Source organism: Saccostrea cucullata, unplaced genomic scaffold, assembly GCF_032062105.1.
Source record: "Saccostrea cucullata isolate Sc308-1 unplaced genomic scaffold, CSIRO_AGI_Scuc_v1 ctg8759, whole genome shotgun sequence".
NCBI lineage: Eukaryota > Metazoa > Mollusca > Bivalvia > Ostreida > Ostreidae > Saccostrea > Saccostrea cuccullata.
This window is the reverse complement of record NW_026926554.1, coordinates 1-27,915: the sequence shown is the minus strand read 5'-3', so window position 1 is coordinate 27,915 and position 27,915 is coordinate 1. Positions and strand designations below refer to the sequence as shown.

General features: G+C 32.3%; 3 protein-coding genes and 1 pseudogene across 3 annotated transcripts; all 4 read left to right on the top strand.

The window, feature by feature from the left end:
• Positions 1 to 205: 205 nt before the first annotated feature.
• LOC134272026 (uncharacterized) lies at positions 206 to 1,420 on the top strand. The gene is made up of 2 exons (XM_062754263.1): positions 206 to 735; positions 920 to 1,420. Exons 1-2 carry the CDS (start codon positions 225 to 227, stop codon positions 1,351 to 1,353), a joined length of 945 nt encoding a protein of 314 aa, XP_062610247.1. The 5' UTR covers positions 206 to 224; the 3' UTR covers positions 1,354 to 1,420.
• Positions 1,421 to 6,046: 4,626 nt separating this feature from the next.
• LOC134272027 (complement C1q-like protein 4) lies at positions 6,047 to 6,878 on the top strand. Its single transcript, XM_062754264.1, has 2 exons — positions 6,047 to 6,080; positions 6,445 to 6,878. The coding sequence occupies exons 1-2, from the start codon at positions 6,047 to 6,049 to the stop codon at positions 6,876 to 6,878; spliced, it is 468 nt and encodes a 155-aa protein (XP_062610248.1).
• Positions 6,879 to 16,767: 9,889 nt separating this feature from the next.
• LOC134272023 (complement C1q-like protein 4) lies at positions 16,768 to 17,810 on the top strand (annotated as a pseudogene).
• A 4,288-nt stretch (positions 17,811 to 22,098) lies between these two features.
• Positions 22,099 to 22,524, top strand: LOC134272024 (complement C1q-like protein 4). Its single transcript, XM_062754262.1, has one exon. It carries the CDS (start codon positions 22,123 to 22,125, stop codon positions 22,522 to 22,524), a length of 402 nt encoding a protein of 133 aa, XP_062610246.1. The 5' UTR covers positions 22,099 to 22,122.
• Positions 22,525 to 27,915: the final 5,391 nt, after the last annotated feature.

Below are 27,915 nucleotides of genomic sequence, written 5' to 3'. Positions count from 1 at the left end.
ATCAAATCTGAAAATGTTATGTACGAGTCATTGTATCATAACAGTCAAAAATTTTGTTACCTTTATACTTACTGTATAAAACAATAAAATAGAGCAATGACATTGAGAAATATACGTGGTTTTCTAATGCATTGACCTACCTCGACGTTATATTGATATTTCTGGCATACATGTTAATCGTATCTTATGATAAGAAGATTTAGGAGGTACACCACCACAGGAATATGCTACTTCGCATTTTACAACTTTCTTTTCTTCCATTTCTGATTTGTTTTGGATTGAAGTCAAATGAGAAAGACGACTATATTTTTCAAGAGGATTCAGTCCACGAACTTTTAAATACTCCAGATAGTCATACATTTACAACACAGCAGCTAAAAACTATTCTTACGGCTTTTCAAAAGGACTATTTAACTCGAATTTCAAAACTCCAGAATGATTTTGAACTCACTCTTCGTCACCAGGAAAATCGCATTCAAAGCCTAGAGAAGAAAACAGCCGAACAAGAGAGAATTATTTCCACTTTGCAGCATGATGTTTCTGCAGTCAGTCCAAACCAAAAGCCGTCAAACAGCCATATGCATGAAAAAAAAGAAAGCTTGAAAAGCAAGGATGACCCCACCGGAGAAGTCAACGTGACTGATGCTTTCTCTACAAATGATGTACCTGGGAATTTAGAAAACAAGGATGTCAGTATCCTCAAATCCAAACAACATGAGGGATTTGGAAGAAAAGGTACCGTTTTAAATACTTTGATTCAATTATAATCTTTTGTATACAAAACTATGATAAAAATGTAACTACAGTAACTTGATTTCAAAAATAACTAACTTACGATGCGCTGATGAAGTTCCTGATTGTTGGAATAAATGTCATTCTATAATAATAAACAGTGTATTAATCTAATTTTCTTTCACAGAAAGATTGTTAATCCCAGATGTTCCAGGAGCAGTTGTTGCCTTCTACGCGTACATGTCTTCTGACCTACCCAGTAATGTAGCAACTCCTCATCACGTGCTTATTTTTGACCACGTGAAAACAAATATTGGTAACGGGTATCATCCTTCCACTGGGGTATTTATAGCACCCGAGACAGGGGTCTACGTATTTATATGGACTTTTAGAAATGCCGATGGTGGAGTTCACTCTACACAGCTCATGATAAATTCAGAAGAGTGGGGGAAAATAGAAGGTCGCACTCCTTCACACGATAGCCTCCAGTCCACGGGTTGTGTGGTGGCCCATGTAAATAAGGGCGATGACGTCTTTGTGAAAACGTCAGATTCTAGCTCGGGATATATTTATAGCAATATTTATGGTAAAACCCCATTCTCTGGATGGAAAATTGATTAAAGGCAGAACTAGATAGTTTTGTTTTCATGAGAAAGATCCGTTTTTGGTGTTAATTTCCCTAACATTTAGGATTGAAAATTGCATAACAATTTTCAAGAAACAGGATTTAGTTCTTTCTGGTATGGGTGTATAAATAACCTTTTTTAATGTTATATTTCGATAATGGATATTCATAATATCAGTTATCGAAATAATTTTCCACAAGTTAATTTATAAATTTGGGACTCTTTTATGTTTATGAGGTTTTAAGGTGCTGGGGGACAGTTTAGGCTGCTTTGTCTTATCGATTTTATAATACTGAAAAGCATCAATTTGTTAAATAAATTTTATGTAGTCCTATAACAATTGTTATTTTCCACGGTTTTCTATGTCTTAATTACAGGAATGTCTTAAATATGTACTCATTCAAACGCAAAACACGCCTAGTTATGCAATATTTATTTTTCAAACTTTTATGTAAAAAAAAGCACGGAAAAGATTATGAACATCATGCTTTCCTTACCAATAAAAAAATTGCAAAGCATTAAACAAAATTCATTTTTTCAAAGCAACTTTATTGTAAATATAATATTTATACCCTTCCCGCTTGAAAAGTGGGAGGGTATATAGTAATCGGTATTTCTGTCCGTCCGTCCGTCTGTCCGTCCGTTCGTCCGTCCGTCCGTCCGTCCTTCTGTTACGCTTTGGGGTACCCATCTCTTATCCGCAACTCCTCTTAAACTACTGAGTGAATCTTAACAAAACTTTTACAGAATCTTTATAGCATAATGCCATTGTGCACCTCCTATTTTAATTTTTAATCTGACGTATATTTTGGATTTTCCAGAGCAAAACATGGACACTGCTATTATATTCATATGGGAGGCGGGGGGTATCATTTAGTGAGCTCATTGCTCACAGTACCTCTAGTTATATCTATTATCTTTACAAAGTACAGGTGTACTTTCTCCTAGATTCCTAAACGTATAATTATACTAATTCTGAATAATTCTTGAGATAAACACAGAGAGAGAGATGTATATTTTTTATAAAACATTTGTAATAATATTCAAACGTGAAAATTTTAAATGATGACCAATATATATATAAACCCTGTATAAAACTTGACATATTACAGAAATATCTGAAAATACATTAAACAAAGTCTCTGCAAATTATACTTTTAAAAAAGGGCATTAAATAAAAAAAAGAGCAGCAAAGGATCAAATAAAGTTCGCTAAAATAATTACTGATTAATCAGCAGAAATTACTTACATGTATGTGTATAATATTCTGTAAATATAAATATGTTCTGATTTATTCTTATCCTTTAGAGCAAGACAATGTGTTTTTTTTTTCAAATGTGCAATGGTTTTGAAAGGTATGTCCTTGCAAGAAAATTATATCGTGTCTTCGAAAAGGATAAATATTAAGTTTAAAATTTTGCCAAATTACTTTTATTACATGAACGGTAAGTCTTCAGTAGTGGAAGGTGTACAGTGTAGAACGTTTTACACTGGTGTAAAGTCACTCGACAGAGACGTGCATTTAGTTCATTATACATGCATGCAGAGTGTTTGAGATAACATTGCAGGAAAAATCACGAATCGCAGAAAATCACACTTTAAATGTGTATGAGGCTAAATATCATAGTACTTGATAATTTACGCAACCCCTTAGCCTTGTGTTCCGATGTACCTATAACCCTCACAATCACCTTAAACTAAACAGTCCTTTGCATAAAACTTCGAACCCTAATTTTGTCTGTAGGATTATGAAAATTTCTTCCAACAGTGCGGTTCTAAAAATTTTTATTTTACATAAATCCTAATTCACCAATTCCATAGTTCATGTCACTTTATTGTGTGCGAAATATGTTTGTAGAGAGTAATTATTTCTAATTTCTAACCTATCAGAAAGAAAAAACCCATGAGAACTTGAACACTTGTGCATAAAAGTGATAGTGCCCAAATTGATTAGGAAATCTGGATAAATATCTCGTTCATAAAAATGAATGTTTGAATTTGGCTTTGATGTTCTAATTGAGACAGATTTATTAATTAGAAATAAAAGATTATCATTAAGGTTATTCGACCCTCATATAATGTCATAGGTTCTTAAAAAATCTTTTATATTTTATCTTTACCCCCCCCCCCCCAATTAATCTACGCAGTATTATTTTCAAATCCCCTTTGGGGAAGCGTTTTCAAATGGCACATTTTTATTGCTAAATGCATTCCATGAAGCCATAAGGGAATCTTAATTGTGTTATATTTGCCTGTTTCAAAAGTGTTGTGTATTTAATATATACTGAAAGGGAAAAGAAACGCATAAAAACAAAATATGCGAAATTTTGTTGACTATCTGAACAAAAATTATGAAAATTAGTCAGATGTGTATTTTGGTTACTTTGCACTAAAATCGCTGGTCAAAACTACTCAACCATGAAATGTATGGCGTCACGTAGGGGAAGTGATAAAAAGTCAAAAACACATCACTTTTGCATATTTGCATTCAGTATTAATTTCTTGCAATCATGGTACAGCTGACGGAAGTTACATTGAGTCTAGTACTTGAATTCAATATCGCGTAAGTGAATAAAAAGGCAACAACATGTTGCTGTGCAGATTGATTTCAACATTTCAACCAAAAAAGTTTCTTTTGGTTGTCAGAGAGTAACATCAATTTCAATAACTTAGGAATTATCAGTCAAATTCAATCAAGATTTGGTAACTTGTTGATTATAGATGAATTAAAATGTATGATAACAATACAGAAAAACATAAATTCAAAAGTAAATATTCATTTCTTTTTCCTTTCAGTAAATATACCGTGTAGTTCGGCGATTACTTTGAAGTCTCTTGCTGTTGCTTCATATTGAATACTAGTATTTAGATATGTCGACGACGTTTTTTTTAATATCAAATATTTAACTTTATTCTGATTTTCATTACATATAGCCATTTGAATCCAAAATAAAAAAAAAAAAAGAACGGGTCTAATATACAGGTATATGTTTGATACTTGGATATTTTACTGGAAAAGGGGGTTAGTAGAAACAAAACTATATAGTTATAATTCTACATGTACGTTTGTAATACATGTATATACTCAACAAAAAAAGAAACGCATATTCAGATTAAACATGATAATCTATGTTTTCTGTTTAATCCTTATTTTTTTTTAAGTGATTTTAGAGGGTTTTAATAAAAATTAAACATATCCTGTGTTGTAAGTAGAAATGTGAAGTTTTTGTCATTGTCGACGCCTCCAAATTCAAGGGGCATAACGACTTAACCAAACCATATGTCCTTTGCGACGTCGAAGCGCTGGTGGATTTCCAATGTACGGATATCGTGCATGAATACCAGCTCCTTTCAGTCTCTTGCGAACAATTTATGAACTTTTATGCTGATTTTTTCATTCAGCAATTGTAGCACCAGTTTATACAGCAAGTTATGAATCGCGTGAGGTGCTGAAAGGGGGGGGGGGTCTGACGGTCCTGCCTGGGTGTGGTTACCTGCGGACGGCCAATGTCTGGTCTTCCGGCGTTAGTTTAACGGTTGCAAAGCCCATCAATGTATTCCAAATGCAGTTGCAACTTTCTGTTGCTAAGCTCCATTTAGTATCATCGTTAGCCTGGTTGTGTTCATCTTTGTTTCGGCGTGGCATTGCAGCATCAACACTGCAATCAAATCTTAAATATGGGTTTAATAGGAGTGTTAATAGTTTCTCTAAATCCAAAATATCAACGAAAATAGACATCCGATTTAGAAGAAATCTTGAAAAACACTACTTTTATAAACACGTTTAATCAAGGGAGATAATTCAACACTTGGGTTTTAAAACCCCATGGTGTCCTTTAAAAAGGTCACAGGTATCAAATGATATACAAGATAATTGTTCCATGTATATTTTAAAAATTTCTTTTACAAGTAAAACAATATGTGTTTCTTTTTTTGTTGAGTATATTTGAGTAACAATTTCTTGATTGATGTGAAGATAGATTCCGGAAAATAGTTTTGATATTAATTTTTTTTTCTTAGCAATCTATGAATCGAAACAGATTTTTTTTTATCGTAAGTCGGGAGAGGACAAACAAACATTATTTTAAAGTTGTATTGAGTTTCAAATTAAAAATTTTACTCCCAATAACAATTTATGTTTGAATTTGAATTTAAAACTGTTGTTTTATGTAACATTTGATGTATGAGTAGCGTAATGTACAGTATTATAGAATGTTGATTTTCTCCCATTGTTTAAAATTTAAAGCCATCAAAGAAAGCAAAGACATTGACATATGCACGCGTCTTTCTTTAGCAAGTGACCTACATCGAAGTTACGCTGGCATATTAAATAATCTTTCAATCAGATAAGAAGATTTAGGAGCTAAGTCACCACTGGAAAATGCTAGTTCGCATTTTACAACTTTTTTCCTTCCCATTTCTGATTTGCTTAGGATCGGAATTAAATCAGAGTTACCAAGACATTTTTCAAGACAATCCAGTCTTCAATACTTTGAATCCTTCGGACGGACAGACAGTTACAACCCAACAGCTAAAAACTATTCTTACGGCTTTTCAAAAGGACTATGTAGCACGAATTTCAAAACTCCAGAATGATTTTAAAATAACTCTTCGATATCAGGAACATCGCATTCAAAGCCTAGAGAAGAAAACAGCCGAACAAGCGAAAATAATTTCCACTTTGCAGCATGATTTTCCTACAGGTAGTTCCAAACAAGAGCCGTCAGACGGTCATATCCTTTTGAAAGAAAAAAGCGTGAATAGCAGTGGTGTTCTAAATGGAGAAATTATCGTGACTGATGCATTCCCTATAATAAATGAACTTAATGATTTTTAAAATAAAAAATTTCCGAGCATCAAATCCAAACGACATAACGAATATGGAAGAAGAGGTATCGGCTTAAGACATATCTATCTCTTCATTTAGAATTAATTTGTATAAACATGTATATACGTATAAATAGAATCCGATGTCAAAGTAGGTTTTTAAACTAAATAACTTCGGGTGTTTCACCTGGTTGATTAAATACATGTTTATCCAGTTTTGTTGTAATTAAAGTTGTATAAACTTAATTATCTTTTGCAGAAAAATCGGTACCCCGTGAACTAACTAGGGCAGTGGTTGCCTTCTATGCATACATGTCTGCTAACCTACCCAGTGATGTAGCAGCTCCTCATCATGTGCTTATTTTTGACCACGTGAGAACGAATATTGGTAATGGATATCATTCTTCTACAGGGGTGTTCATAGTCCCAGAGACAGGGGTCTATGTATTTATATGGAGTTTTAGAAATGGCGATGATGGAGCTCACTCCTCACAGCTCATGATTAATTCAGAGGAGTGGGGAATAACACACAGTAACACTGCCGTAAACGCTTGGAGCCAGTCCACGGGTTGTGTAGTAGCCCATGTAAATAAGGGAGATGACGTTTTCGTGAAAACATCAGGTTATAGCATTGGATATATTTATAGTAATTTTAATGGTAGAACCTCATTCTCCGGATGGAAAATTGGTTAAAGTTAGAACTTATGTTTTTCTTTTCCTGAGAACGAGCCATATCTAGTATTAATCTACGGCACACTTAAGAATGAATGTCAATGGGATTCATGTTTTCTGTAATTGATGTATAAATAACTTATTAAAGTATGTCTCTCGTGAAATTTCTTAAATCAAGGATTTTTTGAAAAGTATGTTTTGGATAAGTACTCGTACAGTGTGACTCAAAATCGCAGAGAAAATAGGGGGTCAGTGTGCATCTTACTGATATTTGGTACAATTAAGTTGACCTTTTTGCACTTAAATTTTAACTCTTTGGTTTATTACTTTTATAAAATTTTCTCTTATTATATTTTATCAGATGTAACCATGACAATGAATTTAATCTTATTGTACGTAAAATAGTTTGAATAATATTTATCATTGAACAAATCTTGCAAATTAATGCGCGTAAATTATTGTTTGACCTTTTTGCACGAAAACGTAACATATTTGGGGTATTAAAAAAGTAAATGGGCAATAGAATAGTTTCTTATATCAAGCTTTGTACGACTTAAGTGCTGATCAGTCATAAGTATCGAGTAGTTTAAAATGATGAAAGAAAAAGTTTGGGTCAGTGATGTTAATTTTGAAATATTGGTCAAAATATGTGAATTTCAGGCAAAAAATGTTGTAAAATTTATCTTGACTTCTTTAATATATCTTCATTAATAGGCATAGTTTGTTGAGGGGAGGTGTAAAACTTGTGCTAAAAATATAAATTAAGACCTATCTGAAATATTCCTAGCAATATCATAACGGAAAATATTCTCCGAGTAAAAGTATGTGATGCTAAAGTTCCAAGTTATGAAACTTAATAAATGTGTGGATTTGCAGATTTATCTGCTAAATATCCTTCCACCACAAGAAATAGTCCTTCATAAATATTGTTTCTCTGTAGCTTATTGAGCGTTTTTTTTTTTCGTTGAATGTTAGAACATTAACATTGTGGAATTTAAATATGTTATAAAAATTGAATTTTAATAAATAGTTTAGAAGCAAAAGGATCTGCGTGAACTTTTCTAAAAAGCTGACGAGTGACATACCTTAATGTTATATGTCGATAATGCATATTGATAATATCATTGATCTAAATAATTTTAAACTTGCTATCTTATAAAAGTGAAGGTTTCCTTATTTATTTGAGTTTTTAGGGCGTTGGACGTCAGCTTTGGGCTGCCTTTCGTAACATTATATAATACTGAAACCACATCGATTTGTTTAATAAATCATATGTATAACAAAAATAACTTTTTAATCTTTTGCTTCTGCACTATTTTTTTTTAAAAATGCACTTGTTCAGACTGAAGACCAACCTTGATTGTGAAATGACTATAAAAGTTTTATTTTGCTATGTATCGAACATCCTTTTTAAGAAAGTAAGTTAAAAGGCTTATAAAAACTGTCGATAAATTTTGTTTGCTAGCAAAGCTAGTTTATTATCAATATGATATATATTATCTTTATATTGTACGGACGTAATTTTCTTCGGGCTTTTAAGACATTCTGTTTCTGGATATTTTATATACGAGTAGTACACATAGTGAGATAATATTTAAGACGTGTGTCCTAAGGGATAAAATATGTATTTTTGAAAAAGTATAATCAAGTTGGAATACTGGTATATTAATACATATAAACCCTGTATAGAATTATTTTTTATCACGTAGTAGTTAACAATATTTATCAAACGTCGTCTGCAGAATTTTGCGTTTAAACCAGAGCCTTCATTATCAAAAGCATCTAAAATTCGAAATTTCGCAGAACTTATACATTTATGTATAACCAAATATTTAGCTGGAGTGTTGAGTTCGCTTAAATGGTATGTGTAAAGTTCAGTAAGCATAAATCTGATTCTGGATCTTTACGATAAGTCAATGTCTTTTTTAACAATTTCGCAATGACTTTAAAGATGTTTGCAAATTTTATGAGATCATATAATATCATGGTAGTTCAACATCAAATCTATGAGAAGAAACAAAGTACTAAGTATTTATTTTTAATTAAACATCGAGTTTTTAGCGATAAGCCTACAAGACATGGAAGTTCAGTAACTTTAGACTGTGTAAAGCCACTAGCGCGTTTAGTTCATAATGCGTTTATAGTAACTGGGTAAAGGTTGCGGCGAAAAGTATTTTCAAAAGTTCAAATTGTAAATTTACAAATATATCGGAAAGAATTTATGCTTTTGAGGTATATGGTGTTATGAATGTATTGTAGCACTTGGTAACTTTTGCATAAACAACTTAACCTTGTGCTCCCTGGTACCTATACCCCCCCCCCTTAAACTTGACAGTTATCTGAACTTAAGTTAAACTTAGATTCCTTATTCTGTCTGCACTATTTACAGTTACGTGGTGATTAGTATGCTTATTAAAAATATCATCTCACTGTGCACTTCTTCAAATTTTATATTGCATAAAGCCTCATTCCATACTCCCTTTGCCCTTGTTTTTTTTACTATGAAGTGTGCACAATATTTTTGCAGTGGGTGTTCATCCTTAGTTTATAACCTATCAGAAAGTAAATTCATGAGAAAATAAACACTTGCGCATTAAGGTGACTGTGTCCAAATCAATCTACGAGTTATAAAGATAAATATTTCATTCATGGAATGGATGTATGAATTTGGCTAGATATTTTTTTTCAGTTCGAATGATTTAATATTATTTCCTACAAGTAGAGAAAATAAAACACAAAATTGTGGAGTGTTGATCATTTTCCCCCACATGTTTGCAAACATAAGCCTGAGTCAGAGTTTATATTTCAATAACATTTTAAAAATTTTTAGAGGTAATTTTTTATTCACTGAAATTATGATAAGATAACGTGGGGTAGTGACATCCGTAGGTGTCCCCCTATAATAACCCTCACTGGGGGAGCAAGGCTCTCCCTATATTTGATAGCAAAATATATGTATTTGAAAGATAATGTTACAATATTTAAATTAATAGTGATTATAATCAAACTGTATATTGACAAAATATTTATACAGATATATGATAATACCTTTATGTTGCGAGAGGAACATACACACAAAACACTGTCTAACACACCCTTAAGCAATGTGTATAGAGGACCAGGTCACCTTTATATACTTCATATAGAAATTCTACTATAAGATGCATATATAAATGTAAATACAATACATGTAATTACAAGTTTAAAGCCAAAGATCTCATAATGGGAATAATTGTATGTGAGGCTTCGGGATCGTTTGGTCACTAGATAAATTTTTTAATCCTTCAAATATAAAGTTCAAGATATTCACATGAGTAACAGGTTTTTTAGAAAAAAAACTTTCAATAGTATAAATATATTCATATTCAAGAAACACATGACAGACAGACAGACATTCTTTATTTCCTATGCAGCAGAGATCAATGCAACAAACTATTCAGTTATATAACAAGAGCTGAACTTTAAAACAAAAATGTACACAAGTTACTGTCAATAATGTAAACACATTTTATCAAGTTTTGATGGTAAAGTTTTATACTTCATGTAAATGAGTATTAATTTCTTTATTCACCGTCAATATAATTTGTGAGATTGGATATCTATCGTGTTTACTATTTCTTTCATCATACATTACAATTATTTTGCTATTTTCAAGCTTGACATATCTATTTCCATGACAGACATATATTTATTGACAAGAAGACTGTGTTTTTGTTTACTGACAATTTCTTCTACAAGTAATCTGTTTTTTTAAACAATAAAATTAGAGTTCATATTTATTTTCAAATTCACTTTACATATACATAATTAAAACCTTAAGCGATATTCTTGACATATTCATTTTTAAACTATGGAGAGAACGATCATAGGCAGTTATGCCTGCTGTTCAGAATGAAATATATTTTAAACTAAACTTAAATATTGTCATATTCCTTCATGTACAGATTTCGTTTCTTGCATTTTACCTTGATTTTAACCTCTTAAAAATGTTATACCTCTTGGTCCTTGACAATTGCATTTAGACAAGAGATAAGAAATTAAGGAAAACTCCAAATCAAAATGGAAGCAGTTAGTTTGGTTTGAATATATTTTATTGTATGGATGTTACAATATAAGGATTGTACAAATGTTCTTAAAACTTAACACGTTCAAAAATTATTTTACACTAGAACCAAAGGTCAATATGATATCCCAGATAGCATGACTACGTTTGGCCAACGTTGGGTCAACGTTGGTTTTGGTTGGATGGTTGGTAGAGTATTGGCGTTGGGTAACAAATGTAGACCCAACGTTGGTCCAACGTTCATCAACGTTGGCATGAAAGCTAAACCAATTGTCTTTGGTTTGCAATGTTGGCCCAATGTTGGTCCATTGTAGTAACATGTTAACAAAATACAAAGTGGCTATGTGTTCGACATTAAAATTTTGGAGCAACATAGGTCCAACTCAGTAAATGTTGGCATGGATCAAGACCATTTTGTTTTGGGTATGAAATGTTGCCCCAACGTAGGTCTATACGAGCACAGGTTAACACAAAACGTGGCCACTTGTTCTTGGACATTCAATGTTGGCCCAACAGTGGTCAAACTTATTTAGTACATGTAAATGTTGGCAATATGAAACATCGCTCTGTGTTTGGCTTATAACACTGGGTTGTGTTGAGCTTATAACACTGGGCTGGATTAGAGCGTCTGCTCTAGAGTCGCGAGATAAGGAGTCAATCCTAACGTCGCGGGTTCGAATCCCACTGTGGGACGTGGAGACCGGTCCCTCAGATGAAACAGTATAAACAGAAGACGCATGTCGCAGTAGGTGCTGGCACGTAAAAGATCCCTCACTGCTCAATGGCCCTAAGTGCAGAGTAAATGACAAAATTTGTTGCTCTCCATCGGCAAGTTGTGGTGTCTACATATAAGTGAAAAATTATCGAGAGGGACGTTAAACAACATACAACCAATCAATAACACTGTGCTGGAGTTATTCCAATAGTGGGAATATTGGGAATATTGGGATTACATGTACCGGAAGCATGTAGTTTTGGAGATGAAATACTGGTCCAACGTTGGCCCAATATTGTGAAAAGTGTCTTTCCTCAATTAAGATTTACAATCGATAGTCATGTAATAAGCAAGTCATTATAAACATGGATCTATATAATATTAAATGGAAAATTATGAGAAAAAAATTTTGTGAATTACATATAGTAATTTTGTATCTTGGTAGATTCTTTATTTAGCATCATTGAACTAAATTTAAGTGCTGTGTTTTGGGCTCCAAATGAATAGGTCAGTGGTGAAATTTACTGGATCGGTAGGTGACTCATTGGACTCCAAGGAAACCGGCATCTTAATCAGTTTTTGTCCAAAAAAAAACGCACACAAAGAATATGTCATATCTGACCAATCGCCTGGCGTAATCCTCAACAAAATCCATAATATTTGTAACATTCCGACGGCAGTTAAAAGATCGAGGTTCCCTATATTTAGAACCTTTTAAGATTAGTGATCGACAGTTCTCATTATGAACTATATTTACATCACTTGTAATAACGTGCTCAGCAGGACCATAGTTGTAGCGTGAAGTAGAACATGAACACGATGCAGAATTATGTTTCAGATCATCGATATTTAAGCCCTGTTAAGTTTGCTTTTAATTAAAAGGTCTGGAAGCAATAGTTGATGTATATTTATAGGAAATACAAGGTGTAGTTTCTGACTTGAAATTTGGTGGAATGCAAGACTGAACCCTTTTGTTGTACATGTAAAGGATATTACATGTACTTATATTAACCGTGCCAATACTTTTGTTGGCATATTGAAGTTTAGGAAAAGGCTGTGGTTTTATCTGCATTTTTTTCAGTAAAACGTGGGGTTTTTTGAGCCATTCTCTGTGATGATTTGAAATTTTATATAGGAGCTTTGGCACGCATAGTCTCAGAATTTCTCCAAACTCTCTATGATAAAAGTCATTGATACCCTAAACTGAAATCAGGCAAAAATTGGTTGCTATGTTTTAAAGTTACCATGGCAACATGTCTTAAAGTTCGAAAAATGGCATTTTTTAACATGTTTAGAGCCCCATAGTTAACATTTGCGGCAAAGCAAACAATTTGCAATGACTGTTTCCAAAAGTTGAAGGTCAGATGTCTCAAATGCATGATAAACATGTTTGGTAAATCAACTATTATATATGTTACTATGGTAACGAAATATTCAAAAGTAAAAGAAAAATTCATTGAATTTTATTAAGTCATACATGTAAAAATAAAAAGCAATTATAGGATTAAATGTGACCAAATAATAGAAAAAAGCGCCTTGAAACATACACCAAGAACAAACTATGATATTTCATTTTGGTTGGCAATGGTTGCCAAGGTTTTTATACCACAGAGAGCCTTCAAAGTAACGCTCTGTATGTTTAAATCTGATCCTATCTTTTAAAAAAAAAGCACATTTCCTCATAACTAATGATCAATTTTATAAGATATTGGTGTGCTCCAAGTTTTCCCATTTGAAAAAATTCAGATTAGATTCTTTAAATAGAGCGTTGCTATGGAAATAAGCAGAAAATATATGCTTAAAAACGTGAAAAATATTTTCTTTCCTTGGATACGTACCCTTAAATGTAGATTCCCAAAACTTTTATGATTGATATTTATTAACAGCTAACTTGACTTTTAAGGGTACTTACCACAAACAAAAAATGGATGCACGGGTTGATATATATGTTTTGACTGATTTTGATTTGAAATGACATAAATAATAAATCCCTCAATTATAAAGAAATCGTAGGTTTTCCTTGGTGCTTTAATATGATATTTTGTTTTGCTTTCTATATAATTCCATACAAAATTTTGCACAATTTTTTTACCTTATGACAAAATCTTATATAATTCGTCCACTTTACTAGGTAAACATTATTCAGCTTACCAATTTAAATGTAAATCTATGGAAAATAATGCTAATTTCTGAAAAAAGTTTGTTTGTGTTATTTATCCTTAATTTTGACTATCATCCAATCTCTAAAGGGATGCAAGAAGTTGGCACACAGGGTTTAATATTGATACAAAGTTCACAAAATCGAACATTTTCCCTTCTTGGTAACCATAGCAACAGTGTTGTTTTATTCATCAAATTTTATCAATATATGATATTCAACTCCAGTTCTAACAGATAAGTACTATTCAAGCTGAGTCCATTAATTTGTTTCTTGATTAAATGGCAATTTAATTCTTAATGCAGCGAAAAATAATTCACTTTTAAGCACTGGTTTTTTGTTTCCATGGTAACACTGCAAAGAAGCAATTATACCAAGTTTTTCTTGTGGTTTTGGTGTTGCAAGGTCCTAAGGATGCATATTTGCCAGTCTTGAATTTTCATGTTTTTCCTGAAGAGAGTAGCATGAGCCCAATCTTAGTTACTGGTTTTGCATGGTTACACTGTGTTACCATGGCAACCATAAAAGTTATTTATAGAATAATATTGCTTATACTTATATACTTAAGGTCAAACATTTCCGTTGTTTTTCTTAAGTCGTTGATTGAGTTTGAGCATGAAACACTTACCATTAGTGAATACGGAGTGTTTTTCAGCATATTTCAGCATTTTAAATGCATTCCAAATGTACCCTTGGTTACCACTTACTTAGAGATATATTCTAAACAGTTTCTTCACAGTATAAGTGACATCAAGGTGTCATGTATTTGTGAGAATGGTTTGTTTGCTTTTTCTAGTTTTTATTAAGCTACAGTCAAGATTTAAAGTGGCTGAAAATCTTGATTTTTCAAATTTTTCCGGCTGTTGCCATAGCAACCGAGACACATAGCAACGAAATTTTTTTTTGATATTTGTTTCTGGTGTCAAGTACTAAGCATGGGTGAAGTTTCATCAAAATCAGTGACCATGCGTGGCAACGAAGTTTAAGTGGTTACAGAGAATGGCATGGCTATGAAAAAGTCTATTATTTGCAAAACCCATAATCTCAGATCCGAGTCCATATTCCGCAGTCGAGGAGTTAAAAATGGACTCTCCTTGACCTTTTTAAAAAGACTATTTAAGTTTCAAAGGGACGGAGTAAAATTGATGCGAATATGATGTAGACCTAATTGTTGATTTGCATACGGTAGTTATGAGTCAAAATATATAAAATATATAGTGTATTAAAGGTTTATTGTAAGACCGATGCCCATGACTAGGCTTACGTCTCTGTGTATGGTTAAAAAGTCCCATTTAATTTACATTGTGACACTGTGGACTTGAAAGATTTCCAACACTATTGATATGGTCATTTCATCTATAGGGAAAGGCTGTCCAATGTTTTATAGTCAAGAATTCTTCTTGTTGTTTACGGAAAGTTAGTTGTTTTTGAAAGTCAAAAATTGGCATATTCTTTCATATACAGATTGTGATTCTTACATGTTTTCCTTATGTTAACTTATTATAAAACGGTCTACTTCTTGATCATTGAATGTTGTGTTTAGAAATAAAAGATAAGAAATTTAGGAAAACTTCAAATCAAAATGGAAGCATTTCGTTTTCTTTTTATTTTGCACTGTACTGAACAAGACTCTTTTGAAAGTGGGTATTTTTGGCATACAGATCCATTAAAAGACAAGTTTAGTCTGATGGAAATATTATTCAGTGAGAAATTTATTTCAAAAGAAGATATGCATACTTTTGCTTTGAAACTAAAAAGATGCAGAGAGAATTCCAACGCCAAATGTAAGAACAAGTTAATCTTTTGAATATTCTCGAAAATAAAGTTGTAGAGCAAGTGAAGATGATCATCAAACTTAAACATGACGGTGCAGATATGTCCCACGATACCACTTGTACACAAGTTGGAGAACTGGAGACCAGCCACCGGACCTCTAGAAGTACCGGCATAAAACATACATCTCTTAATTTGTACGAAATAAAAAAACTACCACTAGAAAATATACCCCAACCAGTGATTTGCAGGAAAGGTAAATAAAAATTGTATTGATATACACTGTATATACGAGTATACAAATAAGACATAACAGTATAAACTTTCTTTTCTGAATTTTTTTATAATGCAGATGATAAAAAGAAATCAAAATTTAAAATTTTGAAGCCATATAATTTTTTAGATCAATCACTGTTCGTTATCTTAAACTTTTTCATTGTAGCCTTTTTCGGGAATATTTTTTAAGTATTTCTATTTACAGACTGATATTCAGAATTTCAAGAGGTATTATTAAGTTCCACACTTTAAAATCTAAAAACAAAACACTGAAGTTGGACAGTTGCTTCATAGTAATTGTCGTTTTTACTTTTAAATAAATGTAAAAAATAAAAATTATAAACTTAATACTTTGATTGTTTTATTATATGAAGATACACAAAGGAATAATAATTACTAATAATGGAGATTTTTTATTTCAAATACTAAAATTTGAATGGACCTGATATATCCTGACAAAAATAAATAAAACAAATAAACCGCGACTGTTGAAATAACTTTGAATTTTTTAGACAATACAACACTATACAAGATTCGATGCAAAATACCTAGTGTCAGACTACGGAACAATTAATCAAAATTTGTAATCCTAATAATCAATAATTTGAAAGTGTTATGCAATACTGGTAGCGTCATGGTATCATAATAATCAAAAATTATATTTATTGCCTTCACTTCCCAATTGTATAAAACAATGAAATAGAGAAATGACAATGAGAAATATATGTGAATTTCTTATGCAAGTGACCTACTGCGACGTTATGCTTATATTTCTGGCACATTAGATAATCTTATATTATGATAAGAAGATTTAGGAGGTACACCACCTCGGAAATATGCTACTTTGCATTTTACAACTTTCTTTTCTCCCATTTCTGATTTGTTTTGGATTGCAGTCAAATCAGAAAGACGACCATATTTTTCTAGAGGATCCAGTCCACGAACTTTTAGATACTCCTGACGGTCATACAATTACAACGGAGCAGCTAAAAACTATTCTTACGGCTTTTCAAAAGGATTATTTAACTCGAATTTCAAAACTCCAGAATGATTTTAAACTCACTCTTCGATACCAGGAAAATCGCATTCAAAGCCTAAAGACTAAAACAGCCGAACAAGAGAGAATTATTTCCACTTTGCAGCATGTTGTTTCTGCAGTCAGTCCAAATCAAAAGCCGTCAAACAGTCATATGCATGAAAAAGAAGAAAGCTTGAAAAGCAAGATTGACCCCACCGGAGAAGTCAACGTGACTGATGCTTTCCCTACAAATGATGTACCTGGGAATTTAGAAAACAAAGATGTCAGTATCCTCAAATCCAAACAACAGGAGGAATTTGGAAGAAAAGGTACCGTTTTAAATACTTTTATTCCGTTAAAATCCTATGTATACACAACTATGATAAAAATGTAACTAACTAGATTTCAAAAATAACTAAGTCACGATGCGGTGGTGCAGCTCCTGATTGTTGGAATTAATCTCATTTCATTATAATAAACAGTGTATTAATCTAATTTTCTTTCACAGAAAGATTGTTAATCCCAGATGTTCCAGGAGCAGTTGTTGCTTTCTACGCGTACATGTCTTCTGATCTACCCAGTAATGTAGCAACTCCTCATCACGTGCTTATTTTTGACCACGTGAGAACTAATATTGGTAACGGGTATCATCCTTCCACTGGGGTATTTATAGCACCCGAGACAGGGGGTCTACGTATTTATATGGACTTTTAGAAATGCCGATGGTGGAGCTCACTCTACACAGCTCATAATAAATTCAAAAGAGTGGGGGAAAAATAAAAAGGTCGCACTCCTTCACACGATAGCCTCCAGTCCACGGGTTGTGTGGTGGCCCATGTAAATAAGGGCGATGACGTCTTTGTGAAAACGTCAGATTCTAGCTCGGGATATATTATATTTATAGCAATAGTTTTGGTAAAACCTCATTCTCTGGATGGAAAATTGCTTGAAGGCAGAACTAGATAGTTTTGTTTTCATGAGAAAGATCCATGTTTGGTGTTAATTTCCCTGGCATTTAAGATTAAAAATTGCATAATAATTTTTCAAGAAACAGGATTCAGTTCTTTCTGGTATGGGTGTATAAATAACCTTTTTTAATGTTATATTTCGATAATGGATATTCATAGTATCAGTTATCGAAATAATTTTCAAAAAGCTAATTTATAAATTCGGGGCTCTTATTATTTATTTTAGTTTTTAAGGTGCTGGGGGACAGTTAAGGCTGTTACGTCCTTAGGCTATCAATTTTATAATACTGAAAAGCATCAATTTGTCAAATAAATTTTATGTATAACAATTGTAATTTTTTCCTCGATTTTCTGTGTCTTAATTACAGGAATGTCTTAAATATGTACTCATTCAAACGCAAAACACACCTTGTTTATGCAATATTTATTTATCAGACTTTTACATAAGAAAAGCAGGGAAAAGATTCTGAAAGTCATGCTTTCCTTACCAATAAAAAAGTGCAAAGCGTTAAACAAAATTCATATTTCAAAGCAACTTTATTGTGAATATAATATCTATATCTATTATCTTTACAAAGTACAGGTGTAATTTCCCCTAGATTCCTAAACGTATATACTAATTCTGAATAATGCTTGAGATAAACAGAGAGAGAGAGAGAGAGAGAGAGAGAGAGAGAGAGAGAGAGATGTATATTTTTCATAATACTAGTACATTTGAAATAATATTCAAACGTGAAAATTTTAAATGATCACCAAGATATAATTATATAAATCCTGTATAAGACTTGGCATATTACAGAAATATCTGTATATACATTAAACAAAGTCTCTGCAGATTATACTTTTAAAAAAGCGCATTAAAGTAAAAAAAAAAGCAGTAAATAATCAGAATAAAACGGAAGAGATTTTTGTTTACAGATCAATCATTATACATGTACGTAACAGCAGATACTTTAGCGGGGATTACATTTTGGCATTTTAGTGAAGGTGTTAAGATTGAACGAATATCGCTAACAATTCATTACAATAAAAGATAGGGCTTTTATCTTTTTACGAATTACACATTTGCCAAAGTTCGCTAAATTAATTACTGATTAATCAGCAAAAATTACTTACATGTATGTGTATAATATTCTGTATTTATATAAATATGTTCTGATTTATTCTTATCCTTTAGAGCAAGACAATGTTTTTTTCTTCAAATGTGTAATGGTTTTGAAAGGTATGTCCTTGCAAGAAAATTATATCGTGTCTTGGAAAAGGAGATTAAGTTTTAAATTTTGCCAAATTACTTTTATTACATGAACGGTAAGCCTTCAGTAGTGGAAGGTGTACAGTGTAGAACGTTTAACACTCGGTGTAAAGTCACTCGACAGAGACGTGCATTTAGTTCATTATACATGCATGAAGAGTGTTTGAGATAACATTGCAAGAAAAATCATTTCTATTCGTTCAAATTGAAAATTTACAATCTATCGCAGAAAATCACACTTTCAATGTGTATGAGGCTATAAATATTATAGTACTTGATAATTTACGCAACCACTTAATATAACCTTGTGTTCCGTTTTACCTATAACCCTCACAATCACCTTAAACTAAACAGTCCTTTGCATAAAACTTCGAACCCTAATTTTGTCTGCACTATATATCAATGTATATAAACACTTATGTAGATTAATAGGATTATGAAAAATTCTTCCAACTGTGCGTTACTTAAAATTTTTATTTTGCACACTAACCCTAATTCCCATTTCCATAGTTCATGTCACTTTATTGTGTGCGGAATATGTTTGTAGTGAGTGATTATTTCTAATTTATAACCTATCAGAAAGGAAAACCATGAGAACTTGAACACTTGTGCATAAAGGTGAAAGTGTCCAAATTGATTAGGAAATATAGATATTTATTATATGATTGAATAATTTCCATCTCTCTGATTGGCTGAGATCCAACTATGTTAGAAAAATACTACGTTGTATTGACCTGCACGTGACGTTCCAGGTCAATACAAGGATTTATTTCCTCTACTTTGATCTAAAAATAGATCGGAATCTTCGAAATTGATACAAATTGATTTGGAAAGCTATTTAAACTACTATGACTTTTTGTTCATGTGAAGAAAACATAAGCAAATATATATTTTCGGGTGAGGGTGGTAAGAGGGGACACTACTTCAACACTTTTATTGAACAACAATTTTTACTTTTTGGCAGTCGGTTTTCCCTGATAATACTTCTTCCTTTAAAAATCTATCCTAGAAAAAAGACTGACATAATTCATTGCAACTAAAATTGATTTTAAAAAATAAATAAATACGACCTATAAGATTGATTAACATTTTAATTCTGCTTCTCTTATAATTGTATTTGGATAGGACTTAATAAAATGCAAACAAGTGATGGATTTTATCATTTTATTAGTGAATCATATAATAAAACAATTATTGCTGGTTTTTCGGTTAATACAATGATTTAGCCATCTTCGAAGTGCAATATTCACCTCGCCCTCCGGGCTCGGTGAATATTGTACTCCTCAGATGACTAAATCATTGTATTGACCTAAAAACACAGCAATAATTGCATAATATCTCATTCATAAAAATGCATGTTTGAATTTGGCTTTGATGTTCTAATTGAGACAGATTTATCAATTAGAAATAAAAGATTATCATTAAGGTCATTCGACCCTCATATAATGTCATAGGTTCTTAAAAATCTTTGACCCCCCCCCCCCATTTATCTTTTATTTTCGAATACCCTTTCGGGAAGCGTTTTCAAATGGCGCATTTTTATTGCTAAATATATTCCATGAAGCCATAGTGAAATCTTAATTGTGTAACCTGTTACAAAAAATGTTGTGTATTTAATATATATACCGGATAGTTCGGCAATTACTTTGAAGTCTCTTGCTGTGGCTTGATATTGAATATTTAGATATGTCGACGACGTCTTATTAATCTCAAATATTTAACATTATTCTGAACTTGATTAGATACAGCCATTTGATCCTCAAAATAGAAAAATACAAACGGGTCTAACAAATACTAGTATGTTTCATACCTGGATATTTTATCAGAAAAAGGCGTTAGTAGAAACAAAACTATATACATGAAGTTATAATTCTACATGTACGTTTGTAATATATTTGAGTAACAATTTCTTGATTGATGTGAAGATAGATTCCGGAAAATAGATTTGGTATTAAATTTTTTTTCATGGAAAAATTACATCTATGTATCGACACAGATTTTTTTTTTATCGTACATGTAAGTCGGGAGAGGGCAAACAAACATTATTTTAAAGTTGTACTGAGTTTCAAATTAATAATTTTACTCCTAATAACAATTTATGTTTTAATTTGATTTTAAAATTGTTGTTTTATGTAATGATGTAAGAGTAGCGTAATATAATGTACACTATTAGAGAATGTTGATTTTCTCCCATTGTTTAAAATTTCAAGCCATCAAAGTAAGCAAAGACATTGACATATGCACGCGTCTTTCTTTACCAAGTGACCTACCTCGATGGTATAAAATAATCGCTCAATCAGATTAGAAGATTTGGGGGCTAAATCACCAAAGAAAATTTACAACTTCTTTCCTTTCCATTTCTGATTTGCTTAGGATCGGAATTAAATCAGATTTACCAAGACATTTTTCAAGAAGATCCAGTCTTCGATATTTTGAATCTTTCGGACGGACAGACAGTTACAACCCAACAGCTAAAAACTATTCTTACGGCTTTTCATAAGGACTATGTGACACGAATTTCAAAACTCCAGAATGATTTTAAAATAACTCTCCGATATCAGGAAAACCGCATTCAAAGCCTAGAGAAGAAAACAGTCGAACAAGAGAAAATAATTTCCACTTTGCAGCATGATTTTCCTGCAGATAGTTCTAAACCAGAGCCGTCAGACGGTCATATGCTTTTGAAAGAAGAAAGCGTGAATAGCAGTGGTGTTCTAAATGGAAAAATTATCGTGACTGATGCATTCCCTATAAATGATGAACTTGATGATTTAGAAAATAAAAAGTCGCCGAGTATCAAATCCAGAAGACATAACGCATATGGAAGAAGAGGTACCAGTTTAAGACATATTTGTTCATTAAGAATTAATTTTTATAAACAAATACGTGATCAGAGTGTAAAAAGTAGGTTTTAGAATTAAATAACTTCTGATGTTTCATTTATCTGGTTGATTAGATATATCTAGTTTTGTTGAAATGAACGATATAGAAATGTTATTATTTTTCGCAGAAAGATTGCTAATCCCGGAAGTACCAGGTGCAATGGTTGCCTTCTACGCGTACATGTCTGCCAACCTCCCTGCCAATGTAGCAACTCCTCATCACGTGCTTATTTTTGACCACGTGAGAACTAAAATTGGTAACGGGTATCATCCTTCCATCGGGGTATTTATAGCTCCAGAGGCAGGGGTGTATATATTCATATGGACTTTTAGAAATGGCAATGGTGGAATTCACTCCACGCAGCTAATGATAAATTCAGAGGAGTGGGGAATGACTCACAGTCATACTCTTACAAACAATTTCCCCCAGTCCACGGGTTGTGTGGTGGCCCATGTAAATAAGGGAGATGACGTTTTTGTAAAAACTTCAGATTCTAGCTCGGGAAATATCTATAGCGATAGTTATGGTAAAACCTCATTCTCTGGATGGAAAATTAATTAAAAGTAAAGCTAGAATTTTTTTTCCTAAGAAAGATACACATTTGTTGTCAATTTCTCTGACGTTAAAGAATGAAAATTGCATGACAATTTTTCAAGAAATAGGATTTGTTACTTTCTGGCATGGGTGTATTAATTTACCTATCAATGCTTTATTTCAATAATGAATATTTATCATCTCTGTGAACTCAATAAATTCAAACGTGCTATCTTGTAAAGATGAAGGGCTCTTTTTTTTTCAGGTATTGGATGTAAGTTTTACGCTGCTTTGTCGTATCAGTTTTATAGTACTGAAACGCGTCGTTTTGTAAAAAATTACTTTGTGTATGTACATGTATACCAATGGATAGTTTTCAGTAGACCCAAATAAACAAGAGTTATTTCCCATTGGACGCCATTTTGGTGGTCAACCTGGTAATTTTCCCTCTTTGTCCTACCAAATATAAGAGAGTGTAGCAGAAATATTTGAGGGAAAATCTTTTTGGAATAAAAATTATGAAATAAAGGAGGCTCTAACAAATGTATATTTTTAAGAAAAACAATGCTTCCCACACCACAATTGCCAGTATAAAAAGTTATAGTTGGTTGAAAAATGAAGGAATATGAGCATGTTGACCCCCAATATGGCGGCCAACGGGAAATAACTCTTGTTAATTTAGGTCTACTGAAAACTACCTATAATTTAATTTTTAAATTTCTGTGTCTATATTACAGCAAAGTAATTAATATGTACTCATTCAAGCGCAAGACACATCTTATATGTGAAATATAGGTAGTTTGATTGTGCTATATATCAGACTCCCTATGTAAGAAAATCAACAAAAAAGATTTTGAAAAATCAAGCTTTCCTACAGAAACCCGTAAAGGCTAGTCAGAGAAACAAGTATTTTTACATTTAACAGGTCGAGACCACTAGATTTTCTGACATCAGCATAAATTTGCATGTAAATTAGCTCTCTGTTTACTTTACCTACTGCTGTTTACATTACCTACTGCTGAATGAACTGCAATGCATTGTGGGCCACTACAAGTACCCAGCTGTGTTGAAAATGAAGGACAACTTGAATTGTCCCTTGGAAACTTATTTGTGAAAGAAATATTTAAAATGATGTATAATCTTTCATTTCTATGCTCACATTTACAAAATTTGCTTTATGAAGCCTTATATCAACTTATGATACATCGGCCTAGTCAACCATTGTTCAAAGAGACGTGGGTGCTATCGTGTCGTTAAAACACTGAGTTTTTTTTCACGTGATATACGTGTACATAGTTTTAGCAGGTAGTTATGGCACGCCAAATTCACAAAAATGAGCTAATCAGTTTCACAATCGATAAACTCATTCAAATCTGTTTCACAAACAAAACATCAAGCTCCTATGACCAATAACCAAATTCATACTTCACAAATACAAAAAGATTCAAGATTTGGATTGATTAAGAAAGGTTTACGTTTCGGAAATTTAAATATTTGTCATATTATTCCTAAAATAGATGAAATTAAACTGTTGCTTCAAACACGGCAATCTTTAGATATTTTAGGATTGTGTGAAACTTTTTTGAGTGAGCAAGTAGGAAATTCAGAACTGTTTATTGATGGGTTTGTTTTTGAAAGAAAAGACCGTACATTAAGGGCAGGTGGTGGAATTCTTATTTATATTTCAAGTGATATCACATATAAACGTAGGACTGATTTTGAGATCAGTAATATTGAGACAATCTGGCTAGAAATTAATCTAAAAAATTCTAAACCTATATTTTATTGCTCTGCTTATCGTCCACCATCTGCCCCCTCCTGCTGGGCGGAGGACCTAGCAAAGGAGGTGAACCGTGCCTCCTGCTGTGACGATACTGAAATTATTCTATCAGGTGATTTTAATATTGATCTAATGAAAGACCCCCCACAATATTGGACATCTGCTTTAGAAGAGTTTGGACTTTCTCAGATAGTTACTGTTCCTACTAGAATAACAAGTACCTCAAGTACCTTAATTGATCATTTTTATACAACTAAACCAGAAAACATATGTGAAACAAATGTGCCCCCTATTGCTATTTCTGACCACTACCCTGTATGTTTGACACGGAAAACTAATTGTATACAGCGTAGAGGAAAACATACTGAAATCCAATATCGAGATTTTAAACAATTCAACGAAAACGAGTTTTTGAGAGAGTTAGAAAATGCAAATTTTAACACTCTTCTTAAACTTAAAGACCCAAACGAAATAATGAATAAATTTTATGAATTGTTTAATGATATTCTTAACAGGCATGCCAAAGTAAAAACAAAAAGAGTCAAGACTGAAATTCGACCTAAATGGCTAACACAGGAAATAAATGATGCCAGACATTTACGCGATACATATCATTTACAAAGGAATTCAGAAAATTACAAAATTTGGAGAAATAAAGTTACACAATTAATAGATCAAGCAAAATCAAAGTATTACAAATCTGCAATTGAAGAAAGCTCAAGTCCTAAAGAAATGTGGAGTTATTTAAACCATTTGGCATCTAAATCCAAAACTTTTACACCTAGCCGTATTACACAAAATGGTTTAGATTTTGAAGATTTACAGGATATTGTTGATATTTTTAACAAACACTTTACGGAAATATCCTGTAAATTATTAGCAGATATGTCAGTACAAAGTTTTGATTCAGAATTATTAAATCGGTATACAGAAACTAAACTAGGGAAAGAAAATGTTTTCAGTATTTAATGAAATAACTGAATTTGAAGTATTGAATATGTTGAATACACTTGATGTAAATAAATCAGCCGGTATAGACTTTATCGGACCTCGTCTTCTAAAACTTTCGGCAAATGTCATATGCAAATCTATTACACATCTTATAAATGCTAGTATCACTAATGGAGTATTTCCATCCAGTTTAAAACAAGCAAAAGTCACTCCTATTTTCAAAAATGGCGACCACGCAGATCCAGGGAACTACAGACCGATATCCATTCTTCCAACATTATCAAAATTAGTTGAAAAACACATAGCAAATCAAATACGTAACTTTGCCTCTAACTTTGATCTTTTATTTAAATCACAATCTGGATTTCGAGAATTTCATTCATGTCAAACGGCTCTTACAAAACTTACAGATAATTGGCTACAAGCTATGGACCAAGGAAATCTAGAGGCATAACTTTCATCGATTTTAGCAAGGCATTTGATTTGGTTAATCATGATATTCTGATAAGTAAACTTCAATCATATCACTTTGACCAAAGGGCTATTAAATGGTTTCAATCTTATTTAACCTCAAGGTCTCAGTGTGTAAAAATAGGAACATATTCCTCTGATTTTTTGCCCGTCACAGCAGGAGTGCCCCAAGGTTCTATCTTAGGTCCCCTATTATTTTTATTGTATATAAATGATCTCCCTTTACATGTAAATAGAACAGATATTGATATGTTTGCCGATGATGCAACCTTGCATACATATCATAAAAATATAGAAGGTATTGAGAATGCCCTTAACTTTGATTTGTGTGAGATTGAAAATTGGTGTTCCAAAATCAAATGGTGTTAAATACCAATAAGACAAAATGTATGCTTATGGAACTCAGCAGCAGAAAATCAAGAATAGATTCACCTGAACTAAATTTATATGCTTCAAACAAATTAATTGAAAATGTTGAATCTGAAAAACTTCTGGGAGTGCATATTGATGGTTCATTGCGCTATAATCACCATATTGACTCAGTTTGTAAATCTTTGACATATAAATTATATACGTTGCGCAAAATTAAAAAATTCCTCCCCTTACACACAAGAAAACTATTCTATAATGCATACATTCTGCCCTCTTTGAATTATTGCCTAACTATTTGGGTAATGCGCCAGGTGCTGGCATAGATAGAGTTTTTAAATTGCAAAAAAGGGCAGCCCGTATTATACTAGATGTGGCTTATGATGCCCCTTCACTACCATTATTCGAAAAACTTGGATGGCTGACTATTTACGAGTTGATTGATTTTCATAAATATATATTACTGTACAAAACACTTCATGGTATGGCACCTACTTATTTAAGAGACTCTTTTGAATTTATTTCTTCTAGTAGTTATGCTCTACGATCTGAAACAAACTATGACCTTCATCTACCGAAATATCGAACAAATCAATTTAAAAATTCTTTTCATTATTCCGGTGTTCATTTATGGAACAAACTACCTTTGTACATACGTTTTTCACAGAATTTACACACATTTCGTAAAAATGTAGAAAAATTCATAATAACATGCCGCAACTAAAATCTCCTGAAATCTATATGTACTTGTATTTTTACGTCATGTTGTATTATTTATTATTGTACAATGATTTCATTATTGTATTATTGTGAACAGCTTAGAGGGCCCCCAGGAAGACTAGTGCATTGCACTAATCGGGTCACCCTCTTAAAATAAAGTATTATTATTATATTATTATTATTATTATTATTATTATCGGTTGTAAACTATAGTTTACGGACTGTAAACTATAGTAAACAACGTTAATCTATATTTAACATCTGTAAAGCATAGTTAACGCGATAATCTATGTTTCACAACCGTAAACTATACTTAACACCGAAAACAATAATTTGCGATCGCAAAACATAGATTATCTGATAAATACAGTTTCACGATTTGTGCACTATGGTTTACAACTCTTAACTATAGTTAACGATCGTAAATTATAGTTTACAGACGTCAATCTATGTTTATCAACAAAATCTATTGTTAACGTTTTAGTACAGACAGATAAACATAGATCATCATTCTTAAACTATAGTTAACAACCGTTAAATATAGTTTCACAGATGAAAACTATAGTTAACGAATTGTTAACTATAGTTCACGGTTTGTAAACTATAGGTTTATCTCATTTTTGTGAATTTGGCGTGCCATAGGTAACTATATAGGTCCTTGGTTTTAGACAACAGGAGAAGGTGTGCAATTATTATTTAACCCCTCAGTATTATCAGAAAGTGTTTTATGTGCATGCAAATGTCAAAGCGTTTGTACGGTATTCGAAGCAACTATTAATCATCTAAAACAACTCCAGTATAAAATGTGAGCATGGAGCAATGTCTTTAGAATATAATCTTTCAATTTCGGTCTAATAAATTGATAAAGAAGCTCTACAGTTTTTCCGGTGACAAGTTAAATATTGCGTAGTAAACCGACGAAAACCACGTGTCGCCATTGAATCGTAAACACGTAGTAGACTGTCATGCTTTTGGACTCTTTCACTTGATTGGAGAACGGGCGTGACGAAGATATCGTCACGTGTTGAAAATTGCCTTCCATATAAGGTAGTGGTCTCGACCTGTTTAAACTTAAAAATTTCTCGCGTTACGAAGTATAGCGAGAAATAAGTCCAAGCTTAAAAAAA

Excerpts from the sequence above, each read along its gene's own strand:
- LOC134272026 (XM_062754263.1), top strand. The coding sequence starts at position 225 with ATGCTACTTCGCATTTTACAACTTTCTTTTCTTCCATTTCTGATTTGT. Across the intron at positions 736-919 it reads TGAGGGATTTGGAAGAAAAG|AAAGATTGTTAATCCCAGAT; the intron begins GTACCGTTTTAA and ends TTTCTTTCACAG.
- LOC134272024 (XM_062754262.1), top strand. The coding sequence starts at position 22,123 with ATGGTTGCCTTCTACGCGTACATGTCTGCCAACCTCCCTGCCAATGTA.
- LOC134272027 (XM_062754264.1), top strand. The coding sequence starts at position 6,047 with ATGATTTTCCTACAGGTAGTTCCAAACAAGAGCC. Across the intron at positions 6,081-6,444 it reads GGTAGTTCCAAACAAGAGCC|AAAAATCGGTACCCCGTGAA; the intron begins GTCAGACGGTCA and ends TATCTTTTGCAG.